Source organism: Oncorhynchus tshawytscha, linkage group LG13, assembly GCF_018296145.1.
Source record: "Oncorhynchus tshawytscha isolate Ot180627B linkage group LG13, Otsh_v2.0, whole genome shotgun sequence".
Taxonomy (NCBI): domain Eukaryota; kingdom Metazoa; phylum Chordata; class Actinopteri; order Salmoniformes; family Salmonidae; genus Oncorhynchus; species Oncorhynchus tshawytscha.
In genome coordinates, this window is record NC_056441.1 from 40,685,881 (window position 1) to 40,703,544 (window position 17,664).

At 43.6% G+C, this 17,664-nt stretch overlaps 1 protein-coding gene across 2 annotated transcripts; it reads right to left on the reverse strand.

Annotated features, from left to right (window-relative positions):
* Window positions 1-493: 493 nt before the first annotated feature.
* Window positions 494-4,021, reverse strand: LOC112264957 (transmembrane protein 74). Of its 2 annotated transcripts, none has more exons than XM_024441890.2 (2): window positions 3,382-3,867; window positions 494-3,238 (listed from the first exon to the last, which is right to left on the reverse strand). In XM_024441890.2, exon 2 carries the CDS (start codon window positions 3,226-3,228, stop codon window positions 2,380-2,382), a length of 849 nt encoding a protein of 282 aa, XP_024297658.1. In that variant the 5' UTR covers window positions 3,229-3,238; window positions 3,382-3,867; the 3' UTR covers window positions 494-2,379. The 2 variants fall into 2 exon arrangements, with proteins under 2 accessions (XP_024297658.1, XP_024297657.1); XM_024441889.2 differs by lacking the exon at window positions 3,382-3,867 and adding an exon at window positions 3,894-4,021 and having other exon boundaries at window positions 495-3,238.
* Window positions 4,022-17,664: the final 13,643 nt, after the last annotated feature.

A 17,664-nucleotide genomic window follows, 5' to 3' on the forward strand; every position in this document is an offset into this window, starting at 1 on the left:
GAGAAGTCGTGACTGGAAAACAGTGGGCTGTTAATTACAGCTTTCAGAAACTTTGATTGAAGTCAATCAACTTTAACAGAGGCAATTCCATACTGAACAAAAATATAAACCCAACATGTAAAGTGTTGGTCCCATGTGTCATGAGCTGAAATAGAAGATACCAGAAATGTTCCATGTATGCACCAAAAGCTTATTTCAGCTGATGAACTTGACGAGTATTTCTGTCTGTAATAAAGCCCTTTTGTGGGGAAAAAAACCTCATTCTGATTGGCTGGGCCTGGCTCCCATGTGGGTGGGTCTATGCACTCCCAGTTCCACACATGGCTGTGCCCCTGCTCAGTCAATCCAAAGATTAGGACCTAATGAATTTATTTATATTGACTGATTTCCTTAAATGAACCGTAACTCCGTAAAATCGTTGAAATTGTTGCATGTTGCGTTTATATTTTTTATTCGGTATATTTTAACTGCACTGTCTGAAATATTATTTCTAGTTCATGCAGCACATCACATAATACGAAATATGAAAATAGAAGAAGTCACTGTGGTGTGATGTTGCTGCTTCTTGTCCCTTTTAACCACATTAACCAGAGAACACAATGGAAATAAGTCATTCATTTGGGCTTTATTGTGTTTTTATCCTTGATAAATTGTAATGTATGTAATGTTATCTCTGGCTGGAGCAGCCTACTACTTTATACATGCAATCAATCAATAAGATATGGCTATACATTAGGTGCTATATTCACACTTCTTCCTTGTCTCAGTAAAAACATCTCCTTTGTCACTTCTTCCCTGGTCTTCCTTTACTCAGCCGGTCGTTGCTATGCAACAAACACTGGGTAATGAGAATCATTATCGAATAAGCTATTAACTAAGGTTATGAATCCGAAAGGAATTTTAAAATTGTAGTAATGACCTCACTGCCAACTCACTGCCAACTCATTCCCTTCACATGCTATGACAGTTGATGATAACTGGATGCCACATCGGATAAGATACATTGGCTATGTCTCAAAATTTCACCCTGACACTACTTCGTATATAGTGCACTACTTTTGACCAGGGCCCATAGTGAATATGGTGCCATTTGAGCCACAGCCATTACCACCGCATGTGTCTTCACTTCCTGATCCCCAGGGGCCACAACTGCCACAACCCAGCTCTTGACCCCATGTGATCCCTGCAGCACTCCAATTCCATTTCCTGCTGCCAGCTGGCCTGACGGATTACTCAGTGACTCCGTTCAGGGGAGGGGGACTTGCGTGTGTGTGAGAGTGAGTGGGTGAGTGAGAGAAAGACAGTGGGTGGTTGTCAGCTGTAGTGCCCAGCCCCCACTCCAGATATGCCTAAGATCTGCTTATTTAAAATAAATAGCCTACCTTTGAAGCCTTTTCAACTTTGCTTAAATGACACAATATACATATATATCCTCACATTTGGAGCACCTGTACTTATACCCTTAGTGAACAACACTAAATGAGGATGGATTACAAGTCCACTTAACATGTAGGTAATACATAGACAGGCAAGTCATACATTAAATTACGGCGCTAAGAGGTAAAATAAGTGTGCATCTTGGCAATGGTTAGTGCTACATGCTTACAAAGGCTGGCGAGTATAACCTGATCCTGCATACTGTAAACATTCTATTACTGAACCTGCACTGCACAGCATTATGCTCACCATAAGCAAGGGACACAATGTCTGCATCCCAGATGGCACCTGATTCCCTAGGAGTAGGTCAAAAGTAGTGCACTAAATAAGGAATACGGTGCAATTTTAGACACCAACAAGTTTGTTCAGAGCACCTTAACCAGCTAACCCTCCTAAGGTGCGTGTGTGTCGTGTATCACTTGTGTTTTTGAATATCTCCTGTCCAATATCCTAGTGTATTGTGTATTTACTGAGGTACTCACAAACATAACCCTTGTATTATTATTTGTCTTAGCTAAGTATTTGCATTTTGTATGCATAGCAAAAAACAAATTTGGACACAATGTGTGTTTGTATTTCCAGTGTTGATCATGCAATTGTCTTTTAAATCTGATACAACATGATATCCAATTTAAACTTTTAAGACACTATATATACAGAATAAACCATTGCTTTGACAAAATGACGAATCTCATGCTAATAAGATGTTATGGTCTGCACAACACAAACCTCTGTCGGAGGGTAAATTCAGCCAATATTTCAAATAATACCCATCCATTTTAGGCAAGGAGCATTCTACATGGGGAATGGAATATTCCCAGTAGGCTACATGAATGAAATGCACAAATCAAAGCAGCATTATCTTAAGACACCATTGGTAAGAGTTGCGGAGGGACTTTCTGTGATAGAGATTAGTCAGTGTCTTTACAATTGTACATAATGTCAATTTAGGACCTCTTCCAAATCTTCCACAGACAATTGGGAGGGGACATTAGGTGAGTTTGAGCCCCCTCTTAAATTGATAGAGCCATATAATTGTGCAGACTGTTTGGAGTAGGTGAAGGCCCTTCTCCTCAACATCTCCCCTTTCCACAAAGACACCATGAGCAGGGTGGAGAGGACCACACCCCCGAGGGTGAGCAGGCATAGCCCTGCTATAACCCACCGGTCCAGGTGAACCCCTACCAGGGCGTTCTCCCTCTCCAGTCTCTCCATCTCCCGGGCCGACACACTGTCCGGGTTCACTTTAACTTCCCGGGGAACAGTGTAGGAGATGGCTACTAACGAGATACCAGTCACCAGGCAAGTGACAGCACTTATGAAACCGTAATCCGCTGATTTCCCCAAGGCTTCGGATGTAAACTCATTTTCTGACAACATGGACAGTTCCGGGACACCGTCGTGGAGTTCGTCGAAGGAGCTGTGACTCAGGCTTCCGTTGTTGATCCTTGCAGACTGCTGCGGATTGTTCTCCTGTTGTAAATTGAAATCCTCGTACTTGCGTGTGAAAGATGTCTCCAATTCCTCTAGGCAACATACGGTTCTCTCAGCTTCTGCTCCCCGCTGGCTGATTGCCCCGGGCTGCCCGTCTCCGGAGGCAGTTGGCCATTGTCCTGAATCCGCGCAGGCAGTCTCCCAATTCCCCGACTCGCAACGATGCTCGTTGGAAAGTGACTTTTTATTGATGCGTTGGTAGTTTGAAGCCCATGTGAGGCTTTTTGTGGGATCTGACCGACTGTCCTCTTGATCAAAGCAGAGGGATTCTAAATCAGCTATTTGAACATTTTCCATTTCCAGCTCGCTGTAAATACAGATAATGAACATGCAGGCATATTAGTTCACAACTGCCAGCAGCAGCACACATGTGTAGAATATTGCTAAGAAAGTGGATGTCCCGGTTCATTAATTCAAATGAATGTTCATTTAAATCGCTGACACACTTACCAGACAATTAATAGCACACAAAGTTACATTTAATTACTCGAGCATGGTGGATTATTTCCGACCAATAGGTACCTACCAATAAATACCTTGTCGCACCGGTATCCAATTACAAAATGTAAACATCCCCCTAAAATCTATATAACATCTCTAAATCTGGTTTAAATGCAGTGCAAGCATATCTTTTACTTTTGAATTTTGGCAATTGCAACATCGAAAAAAGCATAAAACTGAGACAAATTAATCTAATGACTTCTTGGTAAAAATGTTCCTAATCCTATCATGTATCCAGGATTAACAAACGTTGCATTTTGCACAACGCTCTCTACAAGGAGAGTTGCTTTACCAAAACACGTTAGCGGTTCATAGTTCTCTCTCTCGGTATAGCCTACACAACCACAACATAAGTGAATGGCAAAGCCTACGCATCCTCATTCACAATCTCATTATTAACAGTAGAGGGAAATATGTCTACTCAAATGGTAATTTCTAATTATCAGTTATATTGCATATACCTTTTGTTTTCCCAGAATATGTCTGCTGGTCACCTCCTCGTCCCTGGCTTCTTCTATTGCTTGGATAATTAGAGAGCGAAGGCTTTGACAGACCCCTCCCACGCGCAGGGCTCAGGCAGGATGCCTGACGCGGGGACTGAATTAACTTCTGTAGGCTATTTCTCAGCACATTTATAACATTTTCACAGAACAGAACAGAGCACCGACGAGTCAGATGAGGGAAACCTCACACAGCATTATGAGAAACGAAGTGCATATTGTTATAACATAGCTCCATCACACTCCTTGGTCAAATAGTCCTTACACAGCCTGGTGGTGTGTTTTGGGTTATCTTCCTGTTGAAAAACAAATTATAGTCCCACTAAGCGCAAACCAGATGGGTTGGCGTATCATTGCAGAATGCTGTGGTAGCCATGCTGGTTATGTGTGTCTTGAATTCTAAATATATCAGTGATAGTGTCACCAGCAAAGCGACCCTACACCATCACACCATCACACATCCTCCACCATGCTTTACGGTGGAAACCACACCTTCAGAGATCATCTCTGGTCTGGACTTTCCACAGTAGTAGCACCAATGGAAACCCCTAAACACCTACCTGAGCACTCTCATGACCACCCCGTGAAAGCCCTCTGTGACCACGAAACAGTGGGGTTATGACAAGCTAACCAGCGTAGCCCCAGCACCACGGAATACGCAGGAGAATCAATAAGCAAAAGACTCATCTTTTCCCTGTGACCCCCCTGTGTTACCATACTCAAAAGAGCGGTGGCCTCCCTGATAAACCCTGACCCTAATGGTCGACTATCTAAAGCATGAACGGTGAAAGGCATATTCACAGGAACAATGGGGATCCCAAAACTATGAGCTAAATCTTTATTAATGAAATTCCCAGCCGCGCCTGAATCTACTAACGCCTTATGCTGGGAACGCGGGGAAAATTCAGGAAAGGTAACAGAGACAAAGATATGGGCTCTGGATGAGAATGGTGCCTACTCACCTGGGATGACGCCAGAGTGCCCTGCCTGCCGCCTTGATACCCAGAGGAACCAACCCGGCACCGACCAGCAGTGTGACCTCTGTGGCCACATATGGTGCACGAGCGGGAACCCCCTCCATTCTCCCTGTGCACCGCACCTCCCAGCTCCATGGGTATCGGAGAGGGTGTGCGGGAGGATGGAACAAACAGACCCCGATCTGGACGTCCGCGAGTAGCCAGCAGATTGTCCAGACGGATGGACAGGGCCACCAGCTGGTCGAAGGTGAGGGTGGTTTCTCTGCAAGCCAGCTCACGACGGACGTCCTCACGCAGACTACAGTAGTAATGGTCGATCTAGGCCCGATTGCTCCATCCAGCTCCGGCAGCCAGGGTCCTAAACTCCAGTGCAAACTACTGGGCGCTCCTCGTCTCCTGCCTCAGATGGTAGAGGCGCTCACCCGCTGCTCTGCCCTCAGGTGGGTGGTCAAATACTGTCCGGAAACAGAGGGTGAACTCCTCAAAATCGTCCAACGCTGCATCTCTCCCTCCACACACAGCACTGGCCCACTCCAGGGCTTTACCGGTGAGGCACGAGACGTGGGAGAAACTCTTCTCACGGTCCGATGGAGCTGGGTGGACCGTGGCAGGTACAGGCTTAGTTGTAGAAGGAAACCCTGGCAGTATCTCCGTCGTATCCCTGAGGCATGGATAGCTGGATCCTGTTAGGTTCAGGTGTGAAAGGGGCGTTCAGGGGAGACCCCGGTTGTGCTGGTGGAGGCGCTGGGAAAACTCCCTGTGTCTCCCAGTGGTCCATATTCTGGACAACGCGATCCATGGCGGCGCTCAGTTTGGAAATCATCTATGTATGTTCCATGTCACGCTCCTCCACCTCCATGGCCGGGGTACCTTCTCCTGCTAACTTCATTGGTGGTCAGAGATTCTGTCACAATCGTGTGTATAGGTGGCAGGGACGTCAGGCGCACGATAAGTAAACTTGGTAAAGTGAAGTAATTTAATAAAACAAAACATAACTCCAAAACCATAAATGCAAATTAAACAAATTGGGTACGAGGACCCGTCGCACCCCGAATAGAAACAATACGAAACTGAACATAAAACAATCTCTGACAAAGACATGATGTAAAGGCTTTCCTCCTCTTCATCTGAAGAGGAGAGGCGAGAAGGATTGGAGGACCAATATGCGGCGTGATAAGTGTCCATGGTTCTTTTAATAAGAAATACTTAACATGAACACAACGGATACAAAAACAATAAACGTGAAACGAACGAAAACCAAAACAGTACCGTGTAGTGAAAAGACACGGTACGGAAACAAACACCCACAAACAAACAGTGAAACCCAGGCTACCTAAGTATGATTTTCAATCAGAGACAACTAATGACACCTGCCTCTGATTGAGAACCATACTAGGCTGAACCATAGAAATCCCCAAATCATAGAAAAACAAACATAGACTGCCCACCCCAACTCACGCCCTGACCATACTAAATAATGACAAAACAAAGGAAATAAAGGTCAGAAGGTGACACATGATGGGAATCAGAGGGTTAAATACACAACAGGTAATGAATGGGATTGAAACCAGGTGTGTAGGAAGACAAGACAAAACCAATGGAAAATGAAAAATGGATCAATGATGGCTAGTAGACCGGTGACGTCGACCGCTGAGCATCAACCGAACAAGGAGAGGCATCAACCTGGGCAGAAGTCGTGACGGTGTGACTGAGTGACTGAGCTTGATTTGGCCTCTGCTTGCCTCCAGAGGCTCCGCAATTGCGCCACATATGGAGCCACATCTTCGGATCATACATTGGCTCTTAAGACTTGATCACACTGACAATGTCACTGCATTTTGGTACACCAGAAGTACATTCATTTCCAATGGAGCGCTGCGTTTGCCTTGTAGCATTGCGTTGCAGAGGCAGTTGCAATGCGTTCTGTGTTGTGCATTTGTTGGATTTGCATCAAATTGTTTGAGTAGACCGGCTGGATTGAAATGGTAGCAGAAGGTGAATGTTGAACTTTTGTTGCACACATATCCAGATGATGCTGCGTATCATTTTGCGTACCATTTTACTGCCCCACCTGCCCTGAATGACTGGTCCCCACTGAAAATAGCAGTCCAATAATCTATCATATTCTTGAATCTAGATGTTTATTTGTATTAAATCAAATACAAGCATCACAATAGAGAGGGTTACATTTTAAAGAATGAATCCTCTTTGAATAAAACAAAATTGTTGGCTAGAAAAATATTTCCTATTCGCAATGATTGGTAATTATATAATTTATATTACATATTATTATTTTTTCCCATAGTAAATCGTTATGGATCCATTAATATATTTAAAGTCCCTAAACTCTGCAAGAGTCTATTATCCTGCTGATAGTTGAAATAAACATCTGCATTTTGAAAGAGTATTTTAATCATTATTTTATTAACGAAAGCATAAAGATGTTAATAAAGAAATACTGTACAGTGTATTTATTATCTGATATTTTGCGGTTGCATGATGTTTGTAGTTAGAAATGCAAAACTTTAGAGTACATAATACATCGTCCGTCTGACCGTCTGGCCTTCCGTTTGGCCAACTGGCCGCCTGGCCTGCCGCTTGGCCGTCAGGCCGTCCGTCTTTCCGTCTGGCCGTCCATCTTCTGTCTGGCCGCCCGTCTCTCTGTCTGGCCTTCCGTCTTTCCGTCTGGCCGAGCGTCAGAAAATCGTCAGTCCACATGTCAATTGAAATTCCCCCATTGTATTTATTCAGGCAAGAAAAGATGTGTGTGGTGGTAAATTAGGGGTGCGTTTGCAAAGCGTCAAACTCAGCTGTCACTTTCACTAGCTAGCCATACAGACAACCAGCTAACTAGCCATCAAAATGGATATGAGAGTAATTTGTGTTTATCTACTGGGCATAGGTCATGGTTTGTCGTGTTTGCAAGGTACAGATATTCATAGGCTATACATTGCCTCAACCTGTTTACTTCCGGCGCCGAGCTGTTTACTTCCAGCGCCGACAGAGATGGCCGCCTCGCTTCGTGTTCCTAGGAAACTATGCAGTTTTTTGTTTTTTTTACGTTTTATTTCTTACATTAGTACCCCAGGTCATCTTAGGTTTCATTACATACAGTCGAGAAGAACTACTGAATATAAGATCAGCGTCAACTCACCATCAGTACGACCAAGAATATGATTTTCACGAAGCGGATCCTGTGTTCTGCCTTTCAACCAGGACAACGGAATGGATCCTATGCGGCGACCCAAAAAAACGACTCCGTAAAAGAGAAACGAGGCGGTCTTCTGGTCAGACTCCGGAGACGGGCACATCGTGCACCACTCCCTAGCATTCTTCTCGCCAATGTCCAGTCTCTTGACAACAAAGTTGATGAAATCTGAGCAAGGGTAGCATTCCAGAGGGACATCAGAGACTGTAACGTTCTTTGCTTCACGGAAACATGGCTCACTGGAGAGACGCTATCGGAGGCGGTGCAGCCAGCGGGTTTCTCCACGCATCGCGCCGACAGAAACAAACATCTTTCTGGTAAGAAGAGGGGCGGGGGCGTATGCCTTATGGCTAACGAGACATGGTGTGATGAAAGAAACATACAGGAACTCAAATCCTTCTGTTCACCTGATTTAGAATTCCTCACAATCAAATGTCGACCACATTATCTACCAAGAGAATTCTCTTCGATTATAATCACGGCCGTATATATCCCCCCCCAAGCAGACACATCTATGGCTCTGAACGAACTTTATTTGACTCTTTGCAAACTGGAATCCATTTATCCAGAGGCTGCATTCATTGTAGCTGGGGATTTTAACAAGGCTAATCTGAAAACAAGACTCCCTAAATTTTATCAGCATATCGATTGCGCAACCAGGGGTGGAAAAACCTTGGATCATTGTTACTCTAACTTCCGCGACGCATTTAAGGCCCTGCCCCGCCCTGCTTTCGGGAAATGCTGACCACGACTCCATTTTGTTGATCCCTGCCTACAGACAGAAACTAAAAAAAGAAGCTCCCACGCTGAGGTCTGTTCAACGCTGGTCTGACCAAGCTGACTCCACACTCCAAGACTGCTTCCATCACGTGGACTGGGATATGTTTCGTATTGCGTCAGATAACAACATTGACGAATACGCTGATTCGGTGTGCGAGTTCATTAGAACGTGCGTTGAAGATGTCGTTCCCATAGCAACGATTAAAACATTCCCTAACCAGAAACCGTGGATTGATGGCAACATTCGCGTGAAACTGAAAGCGCGAACCACTGCTTTTAATCAGGGCAAGGTGACTGGTAACATGACCGAATACAAACAGTGCAGCTATTCCCTCCGCAAGGCTATCAAACAAGCTAAGCGCCAGTACAGAGACAAAGTAGAATCTCAATTCAACGGCTCAGACACAAGAGGTATGTGGCAGGGTCTACAGTCAATCACGGACTACAAGAAGAAAACCAGCCCAGTCACGGACCAGGATGTCTTGCTCCCAGGCAGACTAAATAACTTTTTGCCCGCTTTGAGGACAATACAGTGCCACTGACACGGCCTGCAACGAAAACATGCGGACTCTCCTTCACTGCAGCCGAGGTGAGTAAGACATTTAAACATGTTAACCCTCGCAAGGCATGCAGGCCCAGACGGCATCCCCAGCCGCGCCCTCAGAGCATGCGCAGACCAGCTGGCCGGTGTGTTTACGGACATATTCAATCAATCCCTATACCAGTCTGCTGTTCCCACATGCTTCAAGAGGGCCACCATTGTTCCTGTTCCCAAGAAAGCTAAGGTAACTGAGCTAAACGACTACCGCCCCGTAGCACTCACATCCGTCATCATGAAGTGCTTTGAGAGACTAGTCAAGGACCATATCACCTCCACCCTACCTGACACCCTAGACCCACTCCAATTTGCTTACCGCCCAAATAGGCCCCCAGGTGGTGAGGGTAGGCAACAACATCTCCACCCCGCTGATCCTCAACACTGGGGCCCCACAAGGGTGCGTTCTGAGCCCTCTCCTGTACTCCCTGTTCACCCACGACTGCGTGGCCACACACGCCTCCAACTCAAGCATCAAGTTTGCGGACGACACAACAGTGGTAGGCTTGATTACCAACAACGACGAGATGGCCTACAGGGAGGAGGTGAGGGCCCTCGGAGTGTGGTGTCAGGAAAATAACCTCACACTCAACGTCAACAAAACTAAGGAGATGATTGTGGACTTCAGGAAACCGCAGAGGGAACACCCCCCTATCCACATCGATGGAACAATAGTGGAGAGGGTAGCAAGTTTTAAGTTCCTCGGCATACACATCACAGACAAACTGAATTGGTCCACTCACACAGACAGCATCGTGAAGAAGGCGCAGCAGCGCCTCTTCAACCTCAGGAGGCTGAAGAAATTCGGCTTGTCACCAAAAGCACTCACAAACTTCTACAGATGCACAATCGAGAGCATCCTGGCGGGCTGCATCACCGCCTGGTACGGCAACGGCTCCGCCCACAACCGTACGGCTCTCCAGAGGGTAGTGAGGTCTGCACAACGCATCACCGGGGGCAAACTACCTGCCCTCCAGGACACCTACACCACCCAATGTTACAGGAAGGCCATAAAGATCATCAAGGACAACAACCACCCGAGCCACTGCCTGTTCACCCCGCTATCATCCAGAAGGCGAGGTCAGTACAGGTGCATCAAAGCTGGGACCGAGAGACTGAAAAACAGCTTCTATCTCAAGGCCATCAGACTGTTAAACAGCCACCACTAACATTGAGTGGCTGCTGCCAACACACTGACACTGACTCAACTCCAGCCACTTTAATAATGGGAATTGATGGGAAATGATGTAAAATATATCACTAGCCACTTTAAACAATGCTACCTAATATAATGTTACATACCCTACATTATTCATTTCATATGCATACGTATATACTGTACTCTATATCATCTACTGCATCCTTATGTAATACATGTATCACTAGCCACTTTAACTATGCCACTTCGTTTACCTACTCATCTCATATGTATATACTGTACTCGATACCATCTACTGTATCTTGCCTATGCTGCTCTGTACCATCACTCATTCATATATCTTTATGTACATATTCTTTATCCCCTTACACTGTGTATAAGACAGTAGTTTTGAAATTGTTAGTTAGATTACTTGTTGGTTAATACTGCATTGTCGGAACTAGAAGCACAAGCATTTCGCTACACTTGCATTAACATCTGCTAACTATGTGTATGTGACAAATAAAATTGGATTTTTTTGTTGTTGATTTTTTTCCGTCAACACATCAAATGACTCCCCGTTATTGTTTGAAATGTTTGAAGAGTAGATGAAATGCTTCATAGGCATCAATATTCTCATGGGCATCCTCCGTCTACCCAAAGGAGAGAGTCCAGAGGAAACAGGTGTGTGTGAGTATTGTGCAAGAAACAGAGGCTATAAATTGGAAGCTTATTATGCAAAATCCTTCATTCATTAGCTAAATATAAGGCTAATAACACGTTGAATGTATTACCTGAAAGAGGTAGGCTAAGACTCCTCGCTCTCTCTCTTTCTCTCTAATTCAATTTGCTTTATTGGCATGACGTAACAGTGACCATTTACCAAAGCTTATTCTGGACATTTACAATATTAACATAATTCAATTAACAATAATAAATATTGTAAACGGAACAACAGTAACAACAATAATCAAGGGTCAAAATAACCATACATTTAACAATAACAATAAGCATAGAGGACTTGTGCAGGTTGGTTGGTCTGTCAGACACTGTGCCTCATCTTATGGCAGGGAGGAATGTAGTGCTGCCAACCCACAGCTCTCTGCGTCCTCCCCTAACAGGACTGGTAGCCTACTCTGGTCAAATTTGGAGAAACGATACTCTCTAATTGTTTTTATATTTTTTCAGGAAATGTAGCTCTGTTTCGGGTTATTCTGTGGTTGCACAGCCTGTCCTCTACAGAAAGACATATTTTCATGTGGCTACCTTTCTCAATGGCAAGGCTGTGCTCACAAAGCCTCTATTTTGTCAAGGTCTTTCTAAGGTTTTGATCAGTAACCATGGTCAAGTAGTTAGCCACGGTGTACTGTTGATTTAGGGCCAGATAGCACTGCATTTTGCTTTGTGCTTGTTGTTTTGTTTGACTGTGGTGTAATTTGGTTTATACTGATTGATTGGATGTCTGGTCCTGAGGCGTCAGTGTGTTAATATACCATTATAGGCTATTAGTAGGACAATAGACTCTTGCCAACACCTCTCTGTATTTTGATACTTTGAGCAAGGCAATTGATCAGCATTAAAAACTTTGTGGATGGGGCCTCCCGGGTGGCAGTCCAAGACACTGCATTGCTGTCATGATAGTCTAACGAATTAACGGACCAAGGCACAGCGTGCGTAGAGTTCCACATGTTTATTAAATGAAACTCACAAAAACAATAAAGATTAAGAAATGTGACGCAAATGCAGTGCTCACAGGCTCCGTGCTCACAGGCAATACACAAAAACAAGATCCCACAACAAACAGGTGGGAAAAGGCTGCCTAAATATGATCCACAATCAGAGACAACAATAAACAGCTGCCTCTGATTGGGAAACATACCAAGCCAACCTAGAAATAAAGAAACTAGAATGCCCACCCTAGTCACACCCCGACCTAACCAAAATAGAGAATAAAGGATCTCTAAGGTCAGGGTGTGACAATTGCAGTGTAAACTGCATTGCTTCAGATGTTGGTTCGATACCCGTACTGTCCGAGACCGGAGAGACCCATGAGGCGACGGTGGACTTTTGGTTTCTCTCCCTCTAAAAACAGAAATAAATCATTCTAAATAACAAACTGGCTTTATTTTAAAATTAGTAACAGCATCTCACCCCATGTTCAAGAATGGCCTTTTTCTCGCTCACTTTAGGTTATTTGAAAACAAAAGCATTTTCAAAATATTGTAATATTTTAACAAGCCATAGAAAGTTGGTTGCAATTTCAGTTTAATCCACCAGAAGAGACAGAACAAATAATACAACAAATATTGTGGTTAAACTACTCAACCCACCCCAAACTCTCCCCATAACACAGTTACCATTCAAAAACGAGCTGTTTAATCTAAAAAACAATGACATTGCAACCAAAGAGAACAGACGAAATGGACATCATTTTCATCAAGCCAACTTCTGGACATGGCCTGCTCTCCCTTATGTAAGGAATTAGGAACTTTACCATGTTTACACAGTACGTACTGTAGGCTATGTTTACTTGTCAGACTGCACAGTAGCCTAATAAACAAATGCAGACGGTTCATTGTTCTATCTTCAAAATGCTTTAAATTCTTTATTATCCAAATGTTTATAGCGCGTGTGGGCGACCTCATGCAACCGCAAAATGTCTGATAAAGCATATGCTGTAGAGTACTGTATTTCTTCATTAGCATCTAGTTCCTCTCTAGGTTTCTTCCTAGGTTTTGGCCTTTCTAGGGAGTTTTTCCTAGCCACCGTGCTTCTACACCTGCATTGCTTGCTGTTTGGGATTTTAGGCTGGGTTCCTGTACAGCACTTTGAGATATCAGCTGATGTACGAAGGACTATATAAACAAATTTGATTTGATTTGATTTGAATGATTTCATTAATAAAATTATCATAAAAAATACTCTTTGAAAATGCAGATTTTTATTTTGTTATGGATCCATAATGAATTACTATGGGAATAAATATCACTGAATGACAGAAATATTGGAATAAAGTAGTTGATTACTGGAAAATACTCTTTCAAAATGAATGGAAGAGACAGCATTCAGAGGTCAAGACAGCACTACTCTGAGACAAGCATGGGGACTGGTCTTGATAAATAAACAAGATTTTTATTTTCACTACACAGATTACTACACAGATCCTACACATAACGTTAGCTAGTGAGCCAAGCAGCTAACATTTGCTAGCTAGCGAACAGGTCGTTTAACTTGGAGTCTTTTGTTTAGACATGTAGGTAGCTAGCTAAACAATGAACCTTAATCCCAATCAATAGAGGAGTAGCAATACAAACCGATTGTCATAGCTTTCTGACAAAATTAGAAATGTATCATTTCTGAAAATGAAGCTAGACTCTTACCCATGTGCAGTACATGGATGAATGCTTCACAGCAGATTGAAACCCCTTTCATTAAATAAGACGTCCTGTGACATTTACATTTTGTTTGTACAGCTTGCTTGGCCAGTTGTGTCAAGTCACTCTGGTTCACACTGACTGTGTGCAATGCCATAGGAATAATCAGATCTTTTTCCCTCTCTGTCACGAATGCCATGGTTGCCTTAAGTTTGAAGATGTAATCTGGAGAAACACTTTTGCAGTTCTTCGTGATATTTCTCATAAGAGCTGCAGTAGAATGGATTATCTACACACACCGAACAGTTTATGTTATCAACAGAAGGTGCCACATGGCAGACCAATCCGAACTCATCTCTCGGCATGTCCAGCCCATTCATTATCTCAGCCAATCATGGCTACCGGGAAGGTTCCTGGCTTTTTCCATGGCTAAACCAACTAGGCTTGTAATTTAACCATTTTATTTGTATTTACAGATGGTATACAAGTTTGTTATTAAGGCACATGAAAGTTCACATGTTCCAGAAGGTATTTCTGCCCAAAATGTTCCAATGTGCATTAATGCCTCTCCTGTGAAGTAGTGACGTGCGACTTATGCCTAGTTTCCTGAAACTAGTCACATATTAGATGCTACAGACAGAAGTTGGCAGATCTGCTGTACCGACTTCAGACGAGTTCCAAGATGCTTGTGGGGGTCGTAGAGTGAAACGGAGAACACTGTGTGTTCGTGAGAGGCTCATTTTACTATAGAGGAGTCCTAAAAGTTTATAGGTCAAACCGTTCGGACGCTACAGATGATTTTGTGAGAAGACCGATTTCCAGGATGTCTCATGGTCTGACAAACACCACTCTAGCTCTGCCACCTTTCACTGCAAATACGGAAGTGTTACATAGGCGGATGCAGTGGATTGAGACGCCTCCAATACAAAAAACCCCAATAATCTCTAGCTTAAATGTATGAATTTTTATGTGGACCAAAATGTAGACGGCTGTGCCGTACAGATTGCAAAACAGTTGGGAAGAGATTGTGATGTGCCGATTCCATGGTACATGGTTTATGACCTGATACTGTACACAAAACAAGCCTTGATTGAAGTATTTCAATTTCAATTATTATACAAAATTCTCTGCAGATTTGGCTATGAAGAAACAGAATCATTAGATCACTTATTCTGGCATTGCCTCTATGTAGCTTGTTTCTGGTCACAGGCTCAGGAATGGCAGTAAAACATTTACATAAAATGTGCTCCTTCATCTGCATTGCTTGTTGTTTGGTGTTTTAGGCTGGGTTTCTGCTGATGTAAATAGCGCTGTCACGACTTCCGCCGAAGTTGGTCCCTCTCCTTGTTTGGGCGGCGTTCGGCGGTCTAAGTCACCGACCTTCTAGCCATCGTTGATCCTCTTTTCATTTTCCTTTGGTTTTGTCTTGCCTTGTATCACACCTGTTTCCAATCCCATTCATTACCTGTTGTGAATTTAACCCTCTGTTCCCCCTCATTGTCCTTGTCGGTGAATGTTTGTTTGTAAGCATTGTGCAAGATATGTTCTGGTGTGCGACGGGTTTTGTACCCACTTGTATTATTGTATATTTTGGTTTTCAGAGTTTTTGAGCACTTATTAAACTGCTCCGTTTATACCAAGTTCGATCTCCTGCGCATGACTTCCCTGCCACCAGCACGCCCCCTTACAAATACATTTGATTGATTGATTGATAAAACGAAGCCTACAAATAGCGCTGTTGGGAGATTTGGAAAGCCATAGTCAATCAAAAAATATAATCATATTTTTAGTAAAAATATTCATCTTTAACTTGACATCTGTAGATACTATGCGTTGAGGAAGGTTCTGAATTTACAGTTAAAAATATATGGCACATGGAAATCATAAGAGGGCGGTTTATGAAGATAAGTGGGATGGACTTAGAGTAGCTGAGGGGTGGGTTTAAAAGCTCATGCTCTATAATAGTTATGACTAACAACACAATATATAACGTATACTGTATGTGTTTGGGTACTGTGTATATGGATGTGATGTATGTCAAGTAACTATTCTTGTAACTGCTGTGAAGAGAACAAAAGTAAAATGCATGTATAACAATAAAAGATAAAGCTGTAAAAACAAAGTTGATTTGCTCTCTGTCCTCTCTGTCCTCTCTGTTCTCAGCCAGTTGTAGTCACACTGGAATGTGCTACTCTCTCTGTAGTCATACCTGCTTGTCTCTCTGTTGGTCTCCTCAGTGAGTGTGATCATCATACTGCCCTGTCTCTGTTGCTTCATCCAGTATAGTCATACCGCCCTGTCTGTCCCTGTGTGTGTCCCTAGCATGGAGGTGACTGTCCAGAAGAGAAGCTATGGGCCCATGTCGCCAGAGCTGCTGAGTGGAGAAGACAGGAGAGGAGTGTTGCTTCATTAGGCATGAAACAGAAGAGAAATTGAGTGAAACAGCGAGAGATTAAGATACCTGAACTTGTCCAATAAGAAATGCACATTTTCATTTTTCTTTGCACTTTGTTCTCTAAATAACATGACCCTGGGTTACAGATGATGAGGAAAACAATTATGTTCTCTGGTGCTCTCTTTCTCTCTCTCTGCTTCTCTTCTCAACACACTCAGTCTTTATTTTTCCTTCTTTAGGAACCCCTCATTTTCTGTCCATCTCTCTACTCTCCTTCTTACCTCCAATCTTGATGTTACTTTCTGTGGCTCTGTGTATCTAACCTCCCCTACATCAACCCACCTCCAAACCTCTCTCTGAGCCCTCACTTTTAGCCTCTTAAGGCCCCTCTCTCCTAACCTCAGGTCCTCTCCTCCTCATCCCTACCTCTTCAGTTCCTCAAAGCACCTCTACTTTTCCCACTCATGCCATCATGTCCAGTTCTCTTGAGCTGCCTCAATCTCAGCTTCCTATTTAAAATAACATTTTCAGTCCCAACTTGTTTAACCCCTCAATGCTCATTTAGGGATTTAGCTTTCCCATCGCCATTAGCTTCTAATGAATTAATTCAATGCATCCTTTCACTCTTCTTTGACTGTTAACTCTACCCACTCTCCATCCATCCGTCTCTCTGTGGTCAGCATGCCAACCCAGAGAAGGACAATCCCTCTGCAACGCCCAGGAGCTGGAGGACTTTGATGGCTTTCAAGAGGATCGCTCCAACCCCACTCGCTTCGATGGAGACTTGCTCAAAGCCCACTCACATGGTGAGACCCTTTTCTCCTTCGTTACTCCTTTACTCCACTCCCTCCTTCATCGTTATCAGTGAGCCCCTATTGGTCGTATGCCCATCAGCCCCTCTCCCTTAAGAGACCTCACATTCACGCACTTATCAAGAGAACATCCCTGGTCATCTTCTGCCTCTGATCTGGCAGTCTCACGAAACATACATGCTTTGTTTGTAAATTATGTGAGTGTTGGAGTGTGCCCCTGGCTATCCGTCTGCTTAATATAAGGAATTTGAAATTATTTAAATATTTACTTTCACAATGTCACGTTCTGACCTTAGTTCCTTTGTTATGTCTTTGTTTTAGTATGGTCAGGGCGTGAGTTGGGGTGGGCAGTCTATGTTCTTTTTTCTATAATTTGGGATTTCTGTGTTTGGCCTGGTATGGTTCTCAATCAGAGGCAGCTGTCAATCGTTGTCCCTGATTGAGTACCATACT

What these genes read in the sequence shown, in the direction of transcription:
- LOC112264957 (XM_024441890.2), bottom strand. Translation starts at nt 3,228, where the DNA reads ATGGAAAATGTTCAAATAGCTGATTTAGAATCCCTCTGCTTTGATCAA.